Source organism: Hetaerina americana, unplaced genomic scaffold, assembly GCF_022747635.1.
Source record: "Hetaerina americana unplaced genomic scaffold, ioHetAmer1.1.p SCAF_22, whole genome shotgun sequence".
In the NCBI taxonomy this organism is placed as follows: domain Eukaryota; kingdom Metazoa; phylum Arthropoda; class Insecta; order Odonata; family Calopterygidae; genus Hetaerina; species Hetaerina americana.
Window position 1 is genome coordinate 2,654,052 of NW_027286786.1, and position 20,340 is coordinate 2,674,391.

The 20,340-nt window shown below is 43.0% G+C and overlaps 1 protein-coding gene across 1 annotated transcript in view; it reads left to right on the top strand.

The window, feature by feature from the left end:
* The first annotated feature begins 214 nt into the window (after nt 1-214).
* The window catches only part of unc-5, a 462,517-nt gene continuing 442,391 nt past the window's right edge, over nt 215-20,340 (top strand). The window contains exons 1-3 of the mRNA XM_071586409.1: nt 215-581; nt 1,782-2,026; nt 3,024-3,201. Coding sequence (XP_071442510.1) covers nt 215-581; nt 1,782-2,026; nt 3,024-3,201 — 790 coding nt within the window. The remainder of the gene's footprint in view (nt 582-1,781; nt 2,027-3,023; nt 3,202-20,340) is intronic.

The window sequence follows — 20,340 nt, forward strand, 5'->3', positions numbered from 1 at the left end:
AACGGTTGTCCAGCAAATCAACCTACCCGGAAGCAGCATGGAACATTCATCAGGTTGGCGTCGCGGAAGTCTTAAGATGTTTCGCGGAAGTCTTGAGATCAACAATTTCGCATGTTAGCCTTACATCTTTTTATCGATGGGAGCCATGTGTTGGTGTCCTACCGCATGCCTTCTTCTGGGATTTGATTGACGTTTTGGGTTGGTTCGCTCGATGATGGATGCATCATTCGGCGCGGTCTGCATGAAAGCAGAGTGGAGCGACGCCTCGCTCGCCTTCGCCGGAGCTCACCTCTCACCTCTTCTCTCTTCTCCCGCAGCGTCCTCGACGTCTTCGGCGGCGGTGTCTTCGCGGGGCGCGCGGCCGGCGGACGACTCGGGGGAGGGCCCCGAGATCCCGCGCACCATGCAGACGGACGACGTGCACGAGGAGGGCGACGAGGAGGGCGATGAGGAGGAGGAGGAGGAAGACGAGGAGGAGGACTTCGACGAGGAGGGCGGGCGGCCCTCGGAGGCCAAGGAGGCGGGCGCACCCCCTTCCTCCTCCTCCTCCGCCGCCGCGGCCTCCCTGAACCTGGACGGAGGTGAGGTCCTTCCCCCCCCCCATTCCCATATATCGTCCTTCTATTGTTCCCTCGCACATGGTGCCCGCGGAAATTGCAGCTGTTTGTGACGTCCGTCCAGGAGGCGTGCCCCTGCCACTTTCCCAAAATCCAAACGAAACCTGTGGTTCTCAAAAAAATTGGGATATTTTTCCCGTTCCTTTTTTTCGGGCATTTTCGTTCTTTTCGACGACATGTCTCATCATTGTTCTTGTTTCGGCTTAACTGAACGTCCACTCCTCCAACGGCCATGATTCAGATATCGAGGTAGAAATAAAAGAACAGGAAGGAGATATAGTCACAGCTTAAATTAATGTTTTAATGATCGAAGCATTTGATCCGATTTGTTTTTCATCGTAATTGAACCTACAACCTGGAAGCGTCTTTCGTTATCTTGTAACGAATATGTGAAGTGTGGGCAGATTTGGAGAAGAGTAGTGATAGTGTAATTACTAATTGCAATGAATAAAGATTGGCATATTTGATGTATGATTAATCTCCAGATTTTATTATCGTTGGTTAAAAATTAAAAAATGTATTTTATAATTATTTATAATAAATATGGGCATTAGCAAGTCGGGAGTGTTCACGTCTCGAGAGTCATTGCGCAGTGTAGAGTCTCTAGCCCCGGATTAGCGCATATTTCCATGGCTTTCGTGAAAAAGTTGTGCAGTTTAATCCAAAAAAATCTTATTTAGGAAAACAAACAAGACTTCCAAAGCCAATGTAGTTCAAATATTCATATGCCAATGTATGCCTTTCGTAAGGATTGTGCCATTCTTTGGTTCACTGCTTATTTCCTCTTTTTATACAAATAGGTAAATTGATTATCTAATTCACATTATTTTGCTTTCGGTGCGTTATCTTTTGTTTCGTAATAAAATATATGTTGTAGTTTCATAGAACTTAATGGCTGTCGTAAGTTATTAAATATTTTCATTAAATTTAAATCATGGTAATTCTCTAACAACAATATACATTTCAAAGCGAACAATTGACCGAATTTCGTCACGGGAAAGCTCACGCGTTATTACAAAATGTCGTTGCTTGCGATGATTATAACGAACCCAGGAGATAGTTTTGAAATTAATCGATTGCGCTGTTGTATTTTGTCCAATTCCGCCAACTCTAATGTCTGTTTCCTCGCTGTTTTGCCACCCGTTCCTTGGTGCGCGCCCGCAGCGGAGAGCGGTGGAGTCCTGCTGCCGGGGCATCGCTCCCGCGACCACCACCACCTGATGCACCGCCGAGGGCACCAGGTGCAGGCGCCCCCCAGCGCTTTGACCTCCTCGCAGCAGCCCGAATTCGTGGAGGAGCCGGAGGACGCGTACGTGGTGCGCGGGAAGCCCGCCACTTTGACCTGCAGGGCCACCAACGCCATCCGCGTCACCTTCCGGTGCAACGGAGAAGCACTCCGGGAGAGGCAGGTGGGTGCCGAGGTGACTCGTTTTGTGTGTGTGCCCCACCCCACGGTACGCGCACTTATGATTCGCGATTGAAGCAAATCGGGAGTGACCTACTTTTAAGCTTTAATAAGATTTGGTGTGAATTTTTGTACCCAGGGACATGGCTGTTAAAGTCATTTGAAGAAGTATTTATTTATTGCTTTCACACTGTATGATTTCTAATTTTGCATTCAACCAGCTTAAGTATCGGGTTCCAGACGTTTTGAAGGTCAAGTATGCCCTCATTCTCACTCGGGGCCTTTAGTGATGCTGAAGCTTTCAAATAGCGAAATAGTGACCTAAGTATGATGGCAGAGTAAGATATCGAAACGTTCGGAACGTATTTTTTACTCTTGGAACTCGCGAGAATAAAATATTACTTGATGATTCAGGTCTTATTAGTGATGCGCCTTCGTGTCCAATGAGAGATCTAAGTACGTAACATTTCTTAGAATATTTTAAGTGTAGACGCTCTGCAAAATCCTCAAAGGTTTGTGAAACATACGGAAAAGGTTATGCATTGATTGATCGTTGATGTTTTATTCCGACGACGCTAAATGGAGCTTTGTTTTTGGTTGTCACGTTCTGGATATTCCGTTAAGAAGAAAATTGTTAATGTTTAAACTTCAAGTCATAATTTTAAACTGAATTAATGTTGTCGCTAACCAAATATGTATTCATAAGAAAATAACTCATCTGTGAAACGAGCCTGTATTCCACTACAAAACGTTTGCATTGAAAACTTCAGTCTGGGGCTTGATCACAAGAGGAACTTGGCCTCACTGGGAAATGCAGTTTAAAGACCACGTTCGAATGGATGGATTTAAGGTTGAATGCTCATGCGAAAAGGGTATTGGAGCGACGACTACAAATTGACTAGGGCGTTGTGTCGCAAGGCATTTCTCCTCGCCCCCCCCCCCCCCACCCCGCGCCTTGCTCGTCTTTTCATTGTCTCTCGTTCCATTGCCTCCCCCCAAAGGTGTCCTACTCCTCGCTGGTGGACCCGGAGAGCGGCCGGCGGGTGGCGGAGGCCCGCGCCAGCATCACTCGCAACGACGTCGAAGAATTCTTCGGGGAGTCGGGCTTCCGGTGCGACTGCTTGGCCTCTTCTCCCAGGGGATCCCTCCGGAGTCGCTCAGCGCTTGTCGACGTTGCATGTGAGTACTCATTCTCTCCCTTTGGCTCACGACCCTGGGCTCATCACTATTTACTCGAATTCCTGCGGAAGATCGTGGATGACTCTCTGTATGGATTGAAGACGTGGACGTGTGACACTGGTATCCCGGCTCTAATTTCTGCAGTCCGTTTCACGTATGTTTTCAACTTCTAATGCTCAGTTGCGCAGTTGTTTGGCAAATAAGATGCTAGAATGTAATTAAAAAATGTTGGATAAATCGCATGGTTAGGGAAACCTTAATTCTTTTGTAGACTTCTCCAAGCTCTTCCGTAGCACTGCCGCATGTCGTGTTTCCATACGTTTTCGTCGGTGGGGAGGTTGCACACCGTGTCGCGAGCATTGTTTACGCTCAGCGGCCAAACCGGATGACCCCTGGGTTGTTCCTCTGACCTCGCCATCCTGGGCAACCTCATGAATGAGTCCTCTGCCTTTTCAAAAGCTCATTTATCCTATTAGAGCGGAGGCATACTGGTGGTCGCTAAAGCATTTGAAAGGGTCTATTCGTCAAGATGTCGTAAATTGTAATTTAATAAATATGTCAACATAAATGCATTGTGACTCTTTTAAGCTTATGATTTGCTTCACCTCGAAGCGGAGGAGTTATTTTAAACAGTTGGTTGCAGCGGACGGCGCTGCTTTTCAGTTAATGTGGAGGTTTCCGGAAGGTTCGAAGTCTCTCCAAGCAAATGACCAATAATAGGAACGAAAATGTGGTCTGTTGTAAGCTGCTGAGCGTAGCAGCCGCCCGATAAATGGAAACTAATTAGTGAAATATCCATCCCGTAGATTATTTATCACTAGGGGTATCTGGACCACTCGATGCTGGATATAAATGACTAATAATGGCGCAAATGACCGTAGCTGTCGGTCGCCTCCAATAAAAACACTAAGGCATCTACATAATGCCCCGAAAACTGCCGCAGGGGCGTGTGAAGTTAGGTCACCACCCGTAAAAATGGATAAAACCACTTTCAAAACCAACTAATTCACGGAAAACTACACCCACAGGGGCGTATATATTCATGCAAAAACCATTTTAACTTACACCCATGCAAATACAGATGCCATCAGCTAACATACACCGCCTGCGTCTCTTGGGGGACCCCGCCACATAACATATAGTACACCAGGTCGACAAGAATCGAAGACGTAGATATAATAGTATATATAATGTATATATATATATATATATATATATATATATATATAACACTTTTTGAAAGACTCACGGACGTGAATAATAATGTATAACACTTAGCACTAGTGGACACAGACAAAAACACAGAAACACACAAAAAAAGAGACTCACTATTTTTCGAATTTTCGGTGGTCGTTGCCACCTTTATCAAGGAGGAGAGGGACAGAACTGACACATTATATATATATATATATATATATATATATATATATATATAATATACCTTATACTTTAAAGGACCCTGAAAGTGAGGTATTTATCCAACCAGTCAAGAGGTCGAAACGACTTTGAGAAATTGAGATATCTTAAAATTATTCGGAGTAATGTAGGCATTGTGACGTCAAACAAAATAGAAATAAAATAGGAAAAAAATGGTCTGGGAACACCGACAAGCTAGTTGACTGCAAGAAGACGAGAACGTGTCAAAGATAGGTTTCTGTACATTAACTGATTTCAAGGATACAAACCGGTTAAAAGTTTTGCCCAGCGATTGTTGATTCGATAATACCATCTTATTTAAACGATAACTTAAAAATATTTCAACTGAAAGAATCCATTATTCTCACAACTTATTGATTTTCATGCTGTTGTTATTTCCAATCTACATTTACACATAGCCCCGCCAGCCGTCGCAATGATGTATGGCAGGGTTTGATAGGTCACCAGCCAAAATGGATTATAAGAAGGAATTAAGCAAATCCATCTCATAGTTTCTGTCACTTTTGATGCTTGGAACCTTCGGTAGTTCAGCGCCATGCAAGACTAGAACAACGCCGTGAATGAAAGGAGAAAATTATAAAGATGGTGTCGTGGTTGAGAAATTTCAAAAGAAAGCTTAAGATTGGCTCTCGCTTCAACACTCGCCCGGCTTCTCAGTTGATCATGGGGATCGCGTGAAGCCCTCCGTCAGTCTGTTTCGCGAACGATAGCCAGGGTTTTTATGTGCGGTGGTCAGCGGCATTTAGAGATCCCGTTGAGCCCTTTGAGTCGGCTGGGTGTGCTCTCCCTTTAAGGGAGATTAGGATCGGTCCGTTTCTCGTGCGGCTTGAAGTTTTTGTTGGGGTTCGCTCTGGCCAGGAGGAGTTGGGAGCGCATTCGTGGGGGCCCACCATTTGAAAACTTCTGCCTTCGTGTACACATATTATCACTGAGCTCATGGCTGCGGTGGAAGGCTATTTAGAACGAAGTTTTTGAAGATAACTAACTTTGAAAAGGAAAGTTAACCCATTCTATCAAAAGGACTTTCTCTCGAGCAACAATATTTTGGGACGCCATCCCGTAGTGTCATCTTGAACGAATTTAATCAATCAAATTTCGAGGAATATTAGCGAAACTCTCTCATTGTACTCACAATGTATGCTTATTTTTTATACTTTCCCTTTATCCCGGAATGTCTTTAGGAAATTTTCAATTCAGTTGTCGCTCATTCGTATCAAGAACTGTGTAAATAAGTAGCACCTGTCGATTTCGCGGTCACCTGAAGGATTGCGTACCATTGCAGGCGGGACACCGTTCTTTCTCGCATTCCTACCCGAATAAAAGCATGGACAACCCTGTTAAATTCTAATCTTCAATTCAGCAATGTTGTAAATAATATAATAACAGACAGGAATTGAGATTTTTTTGAAAAATCTGAGCCTCGGAATGGAATAAAGACAATTGCTATCTGGAGTGCACGTAGAAAACGCAATGACTGTCCATCGGCATTTATAGTAAGACATTTATTCTAGCGTAACTTTTTAAGAGAATATAAATGTATGTATAATTCTGTGGCACGACTTTATGACGATGGCCCCGTTGGTGGGGAAGATACACTGGCGGCGGAAACATTCCTCCCTCGTACGCAAATACATGCCATGTGCCCAGATGGTACTTCTTCAGTCGTAACGTCGGATGACCTTAGCGATAAAACCTTGGGGATTCCCCGTTGCAATTTACATCGTGCATAATGAGAAAAATCCTCGTGCAAATTTAAGGATTATCCTTTTTCTCCGGCGCGACGGGCGAGAATTTCAGCGCATTTCCCTTCGGATTCACGGGAGTTTCTTTTATCCTCTTTATGACCCCACATCCGCTTCGCACACCCCACCCCACCCCCCTCCTGACCCGGCTCGGCAAAGCCGTAAGAAATACATGTCACTTCCACCCCCGCACCCGCACCCCTCCCCCTTCCGGCGCCCCCCTCCCCCCGCGGTGTCGTCGTACGTTCTCATTCTTCCCTGCAGGGGGGAAGGGGGTCGGAAACACTTCTGCGTAAAGTGGATTTTGGGTTGCCTGCCCCCGAGGGGAACGCGGAGGGCAAGGAGAGGTGTGTGGGAGGGGGAAGTGCCCAGAACTCTTATCCGCTTCCGCCTCCCACCCCCCCCCCGCCCCCAGTAACCTCCACGCCCCCTAACATACACACCCGTTTTCATCCCGCCCCGCGGAAAAATAAGAGGGCCGTGTACTCGGTGGTGTTTTCCCTCTCGATGCGGGTGCTCGGGAGTCCCCAGGGGGGAGGGCGAATAAGAGGGGCCCTGCTTAGGTTACTGCCTCCCGGGGGGGACCGGCGGGGGAGTTGAGGAAGCTTAGCACGTTGCGGTGCGATCGCTTCATGAAGTGTTTTCCATTGTGTGTCGTTGCATTTTTTGTGTTCTTATGACTTCCTTTTTAAACGCTCTTTCAGTTTAGTCACCTGCCGGAATTAGTCACTGCATTGCCCTGAAGGCACTCGCGCATTCAATGATGCAATGAAAGTTAGACTTGTGAAGTGACGGAGTTACGAATAGGAAGCATTAATGGCTTTCTTTCGTTAATACATAAATACATTCATATATATATATATATATATATATATATATATATTTACATATATATATATATATATATATATATATCTACATATATAGAGTCTTACTTGAAGAAGGCCTCGGAGAAGGCCGAAAGCTCGAACAATTTACCGTGTGAGTGTCATTTCAAATGTTGCTATTCTATTTGTGTTCTATTGTGCCGTCCCATATAATATATATTAATAAATATAATGGGACGGCACATAAATACATATATATATATATATATATATATATATATATATATAGCACTTTTTGAAAGTGTCACGGACGTGAATAACAATGTATAACATCTAGCACTAGTGAACACAGACAAAAACAGTCTCTTTTGTGTGTGTTTCTGTGTTTTTGTCTGTGTCCACTAGTGCTAACTTTAATTCATTATATATATATATATATATATATATATATATATATATATATATATATATATATATATATATATATTTGAGAGTCTGTGTCTTGCTCTTCTCCATTCTCGTCTGCATTAAAGCCAGCACACTGTGTACTGTAGTGTTTGCACTTTGTGATGATTGTGATGAAGATCAGCATAACCCAATACGAGAAAAAATATGTTTAAACTGACATATAATGGTTTTGGATTAAAATCCATGTAATTTTCCTTTTTCACTTAAACAGTTGGCTATGGTGCAGGCTAGTCCAGTTTGATGAGAGACAATTATATCTATTTCAATTTGTCGAATCCTTAGACATCCTTCATTTAAACATGACCCCATTTCTTCTGGGGCACTAAAGAAATGCATCATATAGGTATTTAATTCGAGTGTACGAGTAGACGTATTCTAGCTCTTCTGAATTGAGCTTAAATTCAGCTCAATGAGTACACAGTCTGGATACCGTGCTGATTTTAAAGTAGTAAACCGGAATCTCGGTAAATATTGTTTCGCGAATTTCTCACCTCAGTTCCTGCCAGTCGGGAAGTAATATACGGTTCCATTGTCCCCATCCCGTGGCTCACTCCCCCATATTCGCCGGGCATAAATGCGCGGATCCTTGGTGGTGTACCCTCGCGTGCCGTGGTTCCGCATGGGTAAGCTCGCCCCGGTGAACGACTCTCCAGAACATCGTCGAAATCGCTATTTGTGACGCGGTGCGCCTTAACTTTCGCGGTCGAATCGCTTCACTCCTATCTTTGGCGCCATCCGGAAGCAGAGAAGAGACAGGGTTCTAAGCGAGTGTGGAGGAGCGATAAACGGGAATATTTTACGAGGATGGATATATATATCCAAACATATCTATGAGATAGCACTAGCGAACAAAATCAAAAACACAGAAACACACAAAAGAATTAAAACTCACACGTTTTCGAATTTTCGGGGCTCAAGCCACCGATCTCTAAAGGAGAGAAGGAAGGAATGAGTTTCTCTCTCCCTTGAGAAACGTGGCCTGACCAGCGCAAATTCGGAAACGTGTGAGTTTAAATTTTTTTTTTTGTGTTTTTGATTGTGTTCGTTAATTTTTTGGCGGCTAAGGTGTGACGTACAGCAATTCTTAGAAGCCGTTAACTATTTTAAGATGCTCACAAAATAGTTCCCGCTATGAGGGACGAATCAGACCGGAAGAGTTTCGTCTGATCAGTGCTAGTTCCCATCTCAGTAAAGAGTAAATCAACCATATGCGAGGAGGGCCTTAGAGCAATAAGTTTCATTTCGCACACGGATAAAGTGGTCCTCGCGATCATCAAATATAAGAGGATGGAGAGCAGGGCAAATGGTTACGTAGGGGATGGTAGATCTGGTGACTTTAAAATAAGAGGTGTTCGTATTGCCACCAATGAGGCTAATCAAGAGGAATGGGGTGTACATCCATCATATGTATAATCAGGGGTGATATTTTTGTTTCGCAGATTCCGAACATGCGATCGACTGGGTCAGTTGGGCGGAATTAATGAATGTTGCCGAAAATAGGAGTAGGTCGGAGGAATTGGCTAATTATGCGCTACGTGTACGCGTCTCAGACTGCTCAGGTGCGAGTGTTGGTTGAATAGTGTGGATGGGCCGGGAAAGAGGGTTGTTGGGAGAAATCCAAGTGAGGTGGGATTGATGGATACGGAGAGTTTTGATTGGCGATGGGATGTTGAATGCTGTGGTAGAGGGGAGAAGATATGTAAACGAGGAAAGGGGTAGAAATAGGACGGGCGGGTTGGATGGTATGAAGGGTGGAAGGAATTGTGCGGAATTGAAGAGGGGGGGTTTATATTAGTGTCGGATTTCAGTTTGTGTTTTGTCGGGAGAGGCAAAGAAATCTATCGTCGTACCGTTGTGTAGTCTGTATCCATCATATAAACATTACATATGTATATAAATGCATTCGCACAGGGGCTTGAGGGGTGAATGCGTGCTTTGCTGTGTTGGGCGGAGGGAGGTTTGGAGTAGGGCCGTGTGGTTTGATCGATAAGGATTGCTGAGGGGCGGAGGAGGGCTTCGGATTTATAGATGCGCCGTTGTTTTTGAATTGGGCGGACGGCGAAAGAGTTTGGGGGAGGGGTCGGTGGGCCTTGCGTCCCCCCTCCTCCCCCCCCCCCCCCGCCATCGCACTCACGCCCCTGCCATGTCCCCCGCCCCCTTTGGTGCGTGCAGGAGCCGTCAATTAGCGCCCCGGCGCCGTATCCCACCTGCTAACCCAGTCGGCGGATGAAAAATACATATATCCACGCTGCCGCGTACGTACACATGTCCCTCCCTCCCTCCCCGCAAACCCTCGAGGGCACGTCTCGTAAAAAGCTTCCTCCCCTCCCGCCCTGAAACGCCATCACCCCGTCAGGCCGCCCCTCGCTCCCACGGAGGGGGGGGGGCTTCATGCCCGGGGGATGGTGAGTGCCTCCCGCCAACGGCCCTCCCGGCCAATATGGCCCATCCCTCGTCCGGGGGCGGCAGTAAAATGCGAGGCTTCATTTCTCCGCTCGAGTGTTTGAGGAACTTGCGCGGGTCTTTATTCACTTTTATTTTTCTAATATCCTGCGAGTGGGCAGTAGGTTTGCTCCTTCCTTACGCTGCAGCTCTAGCACGCCCTCACTCCAGCTTATCGCGGCAAGGGAATAGTTTCCTCCCAAAGTGAATATATGTTTACGTGTGATCTGTTTACGTAATGTTTTGACTGCTTGAAATTATGTCCTGTAAATACTACCAATTGTAAAACCGTGCTAACTTTGCCTTTGCAATAAGTATAAAGGGGGTATGCGTCTTTCAAATACTCAACTCCTAGGTTTTGTAGACATTTCGTGACATTCTTTTTTTTTCCATATTAGTTAAACGGGCCAAAAAGCTTTTATCGATGTCTAATAAATACATGAAATGTCAATTTTTCAATGTATTTAGAGTTGGAACCTATAAAGATAGTATAGTGGAAGTTAACTAAAGAAAATGTCATGCCACTGCATTTTCTTTGCAATACTTTGCGCATATGTCCGCGATCTATAAATTCATTCATATTTAGAAGTGTTGTGCAACTTCTAGTATTTAATATTTATCCGTAGTTGCTGGATCATTCCTTAGTTTCCAGCTATGAGACTCTCATATCGTTAGAATTATGCAAATTCAAGCGTTAATAATGGCCTTGGGGGTGATTAGAAGTACGACTCTTGATTCGTGATTTATCCGTGCGCTGAATCATTACCACATTTCTACAAAATAATTTATGAAATTCATTTATTATTTTCATATTCCCACGTTTCAAATGTCTCGCGGGTCAAAAACTTCATCCACGTCTGTATTTGCGAATAATATTTCCCCATGTGCGCCCCAATTTAAGGTGTTTGGTGTATTAAGCTTGATGAAATCATCTTTTCAACAGCAGAATGCGGGTGCGACAAAATGAGTGATTGGTTCTCGGCCCAGCTGAATCCTTGCACGAGATCCGTAAATTTAATTCCCGAAGATAAATAATTAACTTTCCCAAATATTTTGCGATTTCTTTGATTAAATATTTTTTAGGCTGAGAATTGCCAGAAATACTGAAAAGTATTTTTTTAAGTGCTTATATTAGCCAACAAAAATTCGGCATATGAATTGGTATGACTTATCGTCTGCCTCTTCAAGATTGCATAGGAAATCTCGTATTTATCTCATGCAACATCCGTTGCGGTTTTAGAGAGCGGATAAAAACAATAATTCGGTGTGCGTTGCATTTTTAATGTTCGTAAGATATCTGGAATAAAGCAGCGACACATTGACAATATAGCATGTGTTGTTAATTGACTTCCAGCAAGAATTTGCAGGAATTTGTAATATTTGCAGAGAACTAGAATTGATTGTCTGTATTCTATTGCGGATATAAATTGCGAAAGAGCGATGGTCATCGGTGAATTTAAAGATGACCCTCCATGAGCTTGGTAGGGCGCTTTGGTTCGTCGTCTACGTGGTTGCCTCCGAAGGAGTATCGTTTGGCAATGCTCGGCAGACATTTGTGATTTTATAGCGCACAAGTTAACTATAATGTGTCTATGATAATGGCTAATAGGTCACGGAAGCCGATTACAAGAAAACCAATCCTTAAATGCCAATCCGGGAAATTAGAGAGGGACTTCCGGGATAATCGCATTCGCACTCTAATGCGATGTTTCGCATTGGATGACTGCTTGCGAAACACCTGCGTTTCACATTTCTCGAGGTTCAATCAATTCCTTAATCCACCGTGGCAGAAAAAAAACTTTGTGGAATCGATTGCATTTCATCTTTTCCTTCTCTCGCGAGCGGATGGTCGGTCCTTTTGATGGATCACTCCGAGTATTGCTGCGTTCCCCCGTGATGGCTTCCGCGATTTTTTGTTGCAAAAAGTGAGAAGGATTAAGTTATGCGATAACCGTTTTCGCTTTTCCCTTGCCCCAGATGGTGGTATAATGGAATGTATATGCCCATCACGGGGTTGTCTGTCTTTCCGCCCGGAATATGCCGAGTGTAATTCTTACGATTTTTTAAAAGTTCAATGGATTGGAGGTGTAACGTTGGGTTCAGAGTGGAGAGGAGTTCAAAAATAATGAATTCCAATAAAAAAATCATTATACTTCATAGACTTTTGCTACTATTTTTCACGGTTGGCATCTTTCTTATGCATTAAATGATATAGAAAACTATTTTTATTTTAAGTGTGGCGTTAATAATCGTTGTAAATTGTGGAGCTACCGTTTTGTAACTTCTTTAAAGGTGTTAAGCCGTGGAATTAGAATGGCGACATACCTTGAGCGCGTTTATACTTCCGGCAGTGCATTTCAATCTGTGTTATGTGTAATCGTGCTTGGGAAAAATAATATCATATATGTAGGTGGAAATACAAATTGTGGAAGGAAAATAAATTCATTTTTAAACTATTCGTTGTACACTCGTTAGGGACTGTTCGTTTTGTACTAATTCCGCGTGGAGTTAGCTCACAACATTTGCGAGAATTTTAATTGTTTTAAAAATTCATTTAGCGGCTTAATTTCAATTTACGTTTGATCGAGGGATTGCGCACGAAAGCAAACACCCATCCCACGATATGAGACTGCCACCCGGTCCGAAATTAGCCCTTTCCCGAAAATATTATTTGGTAGTGAACGGCGATGCTCGTGGATGGATATAAGCGGGAAGAAATGCTCCCCAGAGTTCCCCAACATCCCATTTTCAGGCCCAACGGATGAGAACAGAGGCGAAATTTCCAAGGTCAGCCGTGATTGGTCGTTTGGGCTAATTTGGCGGAGAGAGGGCCGAAGAACACGAACCCGAGACGTCCAAGGACGCGCGGAGTATGAAAATTGGCCGGTCGGTCGGCCGGACAGGCCACGCGTAATTGCCCCCCCCCTCCCTCTTCCCCCCCCCTTCCCCCCTCGAACCAACCCTCGCCAAGAATTTGCAATCAATGGACGGCTCACTAATTAATCATTCGACCATATGCGCCTTGTTTAATTTATATTCCCCTGTCGATTGAGCTGAGCTATTTCACGACGTCCATGCGATTTTTTTGTTTGCGAAAGTGAAAAGAGTGGCTGGTTGGTAGGTACACTGGATGTTAATAATTCATTTTTCGCCCGACTTGCTCGTGAGTTGTCGTAATAAATATCCCGTGATCTTGTAAGTGGCCGGTTTTTAGATTTGTTCATCTCCATACTTAGGCCGATTCATCCGTGCGCTGGTATGATGATGATCTCATGCGTAGAATCGAAGGCCACTGAAAAATACACCGAATACAAGCGTCCAGGTGAAATGTCTTCGTGTGAAAAATATATCATCATGTGAAGGCCAATTTAATATTGCAATCCAGCTCTTTAAGAGTCTAAATATTTCAAGTAAATTAAATAAAAATTATTTATCCTGGGACGGTACCATTCATAGCCCGTGTTGGTTGGCCGTTACATCTTCCATGGAGCTATTAATAAAATGATGTTTAATTAAAAGGAAAAATGTGGTTTTGCGGAGAAGTCCTTCCCGATGGGGAAATTTGAGTGGATTTGGTTTTGAGCGACAGTGAGCAAGTCTGTTGGGTCGTAAAGAATATTAATGAGCGAAGTGTGATTCTATATCATCTTTCTTTCAAGATTTTCGAGCGACAGGGAGATCTGCAAGGTTTACTATATGTGTTAAGTGAAACAAAAAGTAGCTCTTTAAAAAGGAACATTTTCAGCCATCAAGTCTTTTGCCCAGTTGTCTCAAGTCTTATTTTTGAATATACTTTACACTTTCCAACTTCACGTCGTGGAATATTTTGATGTCCGTATTAAATGAGTTTGCAAAGGTACGGTCATCCAAGACACTGCGGGAGATTCCGCGACAGTAACTTATTACAGTAGCGGATGTCTCCGTTAAAAGTTACTGTCGCGGCATTTTATTGGAATCGGTAAAATAGTTAAGCATCCCTATTGTTTAAATTTGGTTTACACCTCGTGGACTGTACGGCGCTTCGCGCGCGACTACGAATGCCTGTGGCATTGTACTATGTACGGTATATCGCCACATAATCTTGTTCCTTAGAACTCCCCAAATTTCCGTGTCAGGGGACGCCTCGGTAGCTTAACCATCCGAAGCACTCGGCCGGACATCGACGGATCTGGGTTTGAATCCCGGTTCAGGTGAATGATTTTTACATTCTGAAATTGTAGCACTGCTAGGTTTTCTTATTTTTTAGTTACGACGGCCACGTATGGTGATGGTTATGTCTGGTTTATTACTCCATAACACTTTTGATGAATGAAACGTTTCTCTTGAATCAATTAGAGTTTTCTTTAAACTGAGTAAATAAGATTTTAAGATCCTTTTCTTTGATTGCTGTTTATATGTTGTACTAAATATATATATATATATATATATATATATATATATATATATATATATATAACGATTATAACATATATATATATATATATATATATATATATATATATATATATATATATATATGTTATAATCGTTGTGTATATGTTCTAGGAGGAGGGTATGCTAAAAATAGCAGAATATTAGGCCTCCAAAAATCAGTAGAAGAGAAATTCCCTCCAAAGATGATCATTTAGAAATTTAATGAAACCCTTCACCCAAGGAGGGACGGTTTTTGCGAAGACATAATTAATGGAAATGATGATGTGGGAGATGGGTCATATTGGTATTGTGAGATATAATTGTCGGGCATAGGTTGTAGATTCACTCCTTGTATTACACAAGATTCTTCCTGTTGTGATAGCCAGTTGGTTTGTTGTCCTTTTGCAAACGTCGGAAGACAAATCCAATGGCAAGACAATGCCGCATGGTGCTAGCAGAGGGTCCTCCCTCCGAGCGGCGATTTTTTCTCGCGGTCCTCCGGAGCACATCCATCGCCGCGACACCGCCGGCCGGGATTCAGGGCCCCGTTTGCTCATCCGGCAAACACTTCTTCACCCCTCCAGTCCCTCCCTTCAAAACCCTATCCAATTCCCTCCATCCCTACTCCACCCCACACCCTCCCCCCGCGCCGAATTCCTTGTCCCCCAACACGTAGCACGCCCGCCTTCCTCCCCCGGCGGCCGCCGAAGATTTCCCTAGTATCGGCGGGAAGGATCCGCGCGCAGATTTCCATCGCCCTTCGGCAGCGGTTCGGGGGCATTTGTTACGCAGACAGGTGCGCTTCCCACGTGCGCGAGAGGGGGTTGTTGGTGGAGGCGCCAAAGAGGGGGTTGGGGTGAGAGTGAGGGTTGGGCGGAGGGCGGGAGAGGACTCATAAGCGCCACCCCCACCCCTCGGTGGAGTGACACGGAACAAATGGCCGACTGTAAAAGCCGCCCTGGTGTAATTGGGGGGAGGGAGGGGGTGGGTTACGGAGGGGTGGGGTGGGTTGGGGCGTGTGGGTGGGGGTGGCTGGCTGGACCCAGGAGGGTGGGCGAGGGATGCTGGGTCGATACCGTGATATACCAATCACATAAGCCGCCGCAGAGGGAGGGATCCGTCGTGATATTTAAAGATTGAGGCCTCGCCGTGGAATTGGGTCATTCGTCAGACACGTGGCCGGGATTTCATTCCGGGGGATCGGGAAGGGGAGGGGACTGCCATTATTTTTAATGGCACAAAAATATGAGCGCGTGAAACACAATACTCGGTATATCTCATTAGGCATTATCCTGGGAAGAAAAGGGAGGTTTGGTTTCACTTCCCCTCCCTTTTTATGTTTTTCAGGATAAATAAACTCCTTTAGCCACCTACACTAGTTCCTCCTCTTTTGATAGATTTATAAATAAAAATTAAACAAAAATTTTGAAGTGGTAGTAAGGTAGAACGATTCATTTTAATCTTTCTCGTCCTAATGTTACTGTGGGGAGAACAGGTTTCAAAATGCCTAACTCTTTGCGTTCCTGCAATTGATCCGACTTTTCCGTGACTTGATAACTAAGTTTTACTGAATTAAAAATTGCAGAGAAGTCGATAGAGTATGGTCGGTGTAAGAGAGATACTATGTATGTATCATAACTAATATAAATATTGGTCGGTGTGATTTTGGTCAGTGAAATCCCATTTAGTGGTGTTGAAAACTTAAAATGTGTTTAACCCACTCGTGAATTCTTAATTACATTTTCGTTGTTGGAGAGAGTTACCTCTAGTTGGCCATGTCTGAATATGTTGCCCTTCTGTGACAATAATGATGTATTTTAATGGTGAGGTGCGAATGCCTTTGCATAAATTTACGCCAACTCATGCTTCTCCGGTGTTTTTTAAGTTAGTTGGTTGTTCACGTTTCTACTGATTTCAATCATGCCTCAGAATGACATAATCAATTTTCTCATTTAAATTTTAATGTCCTGCTAAACGGAGACATATTTCTTTTAAATGTCATGTATTTCAGTGAAAATCATTTTTATTTATATAAATATAAGATTCTTTTTTAAGATTCATCAACTCGGTATTCCCGCTTTTTTTTCGAAAATTTAAGCAATACACATTTGACTTTGAAAACCCGTGTCCAACAATCGAAGTCACTGGAAACACGACCACCTTCATCTGAACCCATAGTCGATTCAGTTGATTTTTTAAGAGTGAAATATGGCCTCCAATGTGTTCAGTTTGCAGTTCCCCTCACGTTGTATGAACTTGTGAAGTGTGCAATAATGGCTAGGATTGAAACTCTTTCGCACCCGAGTGAAAAATCAATTCGTGAAACTATCTCAGCTTATGATGTGAAGAATAGTAATAGGGTTTCCTTTGTATATATTATATATATGTATATATATATATATATATATATATATATATATATGTATATATATATATATATATATATATATATATATATATAACTAATGTGAAAGTCTCACGGGTGTGAATAATAATGTATATCACCTTAGCTCTAGCGAACAAAAACACAGGAACACACAACAAAGATAAGAAACTCACTTTTTTCGAATTTTAGGTGGTCAAGCCACCTTTCTCAAGGGAGAGAAGGAATTAACTCGTAAAAAAATATATGTATTATTATATCTATGTATATAATTTGATGCATGTATACATATAATACAATATGACCTACAAATATGTATATTACATATATATATATATATATGTGTGTAAGCACAGATGTAGATTTTTAGGCCATAGAGAAACAAAGAAAGGACGCTCACAATATGTTGTTCCGACGGCTCGGCCGTCATCTTCAGAATTTCAAAACAACATATTGTGAGTGTCCTTTCTTTGTGCCTCTATCGTTTAAAAATCTGCATCTGTGTTTTCATATATATTTGTGCGTCGCTGAAGAGCATTCCACTTCGAAGATATTTTTACGTATAAATGTATGTATAAATATATATTTATATCCATATATATTTTAAATTTACATTATGACGTTAACCCAGATGTTTCCGTGGATCAGTACTTGTGGTAGTTTTAAAGGAAAACGAGGGAAAAAAACCAACCGTCTCACGGCTGAGGAGAGCCTGCATCTCACCCAGTTCGCTTCCCTCATTCGAATACGTCTATTTCTCCACAACCGACCAGCAGAGATCCACGGCCTTGCTTCTTCTCGTCCCTCATTTACTCCAGGAGAAGCAGCATTGGGGCCGCACGCCGGAAGAATCCAGAGCGCACGCTTTTAATTGTTCCCCATTGTTCTTTCTCTTCTTCCCCCCCGCCTCCGCGGCCAGGTGGGAGGGGGGGAGGGCATTCGTCGACGCTTTCGATTCGATTTTTGGGAGCAGAATCAAGCCTTTTCCCGAGACACTCCTTTCCCCGGCTGCTCCGTTCTCACGGCATCATGTCGAGCGGTGATTTCCCGCCATTATTTCTGCTTGGTAATTAGGCCCGTGCGGCTTTGAAACGCTCTCCCCCCCCACTCCCACACCTCCCTCCATCCCCCGACCTCCCACCGCTGGAGCCAAATGAATGATCATTAACGGGCTTTGTTTGCCCTCGCCAGTCAGCCGGTGGAAAACTGAAAAAATGCCATGCGAAAAAAGACAACCTTTTTTTACTCTCTTGGGATGGGAGAAAAATCGGCGGCAGTCGGCGTGCAAGTAACAACGGCCTCGTTGGCCCTTGTGTGCAGCGAAAACATTCGCCCCTGGCCTCTCGTGAATAGTTTATCGGGTCAGCTAATTTCTCGCTGTTTGCGGTGATGGTGGTGCTCGCATCGGGCATTCCGCGATGTGGCTCCTCAACCGCCTCCTCTCCCCTTCCCGCGGAGGCACTCCACTTGCTGTGGAGTCATGAAGCTGCCCGTGAGCCATTAACCTATTAATGCATATAGCATTTCCCCTTGTCCAGATTCATAGTCCCAATAATTTTACCAGGCCAATATCAAGAACCTTTCTTTTCTGCTCCTTTTCATGTTCGTAAACATGTCGTTCATAAACAGCATGTTTAATTTATATGCTCGCACAACAGGGTGAAATTACTGTAATTGATGGTATACTATATAAGATATATATACATGTATATATGTATATGTGTATGTGTATATATACATATATGTGTGTATATATATATATATATAAATATATATATATATATATATATATATATATATATATATATATATATATATATATATATATATATTTATATATATATGTGTGTGCATATATGTATATATGAATATATATATATATATGTATATATGAATATATATATATATGTATATATATATATATATATATATATGTATATATATATATATATATATATATATATATATATATATATATATATATATATATATGCGTAGTCGACTTTGAGAAGGTAACGGATAGATTATTACTAATAGAGATAAAAGCATAACCGACGAACGTGGTTATTATTCAGGTATACATGCCACCGAGCAACCATAAGGAAGAAGAGGTCGATAGGATATACGATCAGTTAGAGGACATGATCGCGTGTGTTCCTGCGGGGAAACATTTGATAGTGATGGGGGATTTGAATGCGACGGTAGGCGAAGGAAGAGATGGTGATGAGGTGGGGGACTACGGTTTAGGCACGAGGAATGACCGCGGGGAGAAAGTAGTTGAGTTCTGCAGGAGACAGGGGCTAGTCATCATCAACACTTGGGTTAGACACCACAAAAGACGCAGGTGTACATGGAAATTTCCAGGTGACTCAGAAAGGTATCAGCTAGATTATATTCTGGTTAGACACAGGTTTAGGAACAGTGTGATAAATTCCCACAGCTTCCCGGGAGCGGATGCGGACCCTGACCACAATTTAGTGGTTATGAAATGTAGCGTCAGTCTCAAAAAGATAAGGCAGGGGCCGAGGGTTAGAAAATTGAATGCAGAAGCATTAAATGTTTTGTAAAGGAAGGAATACAAACAGGCGGTAGAGGAAATCATGGCGGATGGTAAAGAGCTAATTACTATCGAAGAAAAATGGGAAAGTATGAAGAAAGGTTTATCGAAAGCCGCAAAAGATACTATTGCAACCGTAAACGCCAAAAGGACTAGGAAACCATGGATCACGGATGAGATTATTACAAAGATGGATGAGAGGAGAAAATGGAAGAATGTAAATACAGAGTTGGGCAAAATGAAGTACAAAGAATTAAACAATAAATTTAGGCGGGTAACAAATAAAGCAAAAGAAGCATGGTGGAAGACCCAGTGTGAGGATATGGAAAGTTTGCAGAGGAAGGGTGAAATCGGTGCGCTATACAGCAAAGTAAAATCTTTATCGGGAAATAAGAAAGGGAGATCTATGCTAACAGTTAGAGATAAGGCGGGTAAGGTAATAGTTGACGCAGGAAAGATCCAAGAGAGATGGAAGGAGAATATAGAAGAACTGTATAGCAAAGAACTTAGACCAACAAAGTTAGACATTGAAAAAGAATATGACGTAGAAGAAGACAGCTTAGGTCCAGGCATACTAGACAATGAGATAGAAAGGGCATTAAGGGAGATGAAACTAAATAAGGCCGTGGGGGTAGATAACATTCCCGTGGAACTTTTAAAATGCTTAGGAAAATGTGGGAAGAAGAGGCTATATGGGTTGATTCGTGGTTTCTATGAGGAAGGAATCTAGCCGGAAGACTTTGTGAGATCAGTTTTAGTTCCTATTCCGAAAAAGGTAAAGGCTACATCATGTGAGGACTACACGACGATAAGTTTGATATTCCACGCAGCTAAAGTTGTTCTCAGGATAATAAACAAAAGGATAGAGAG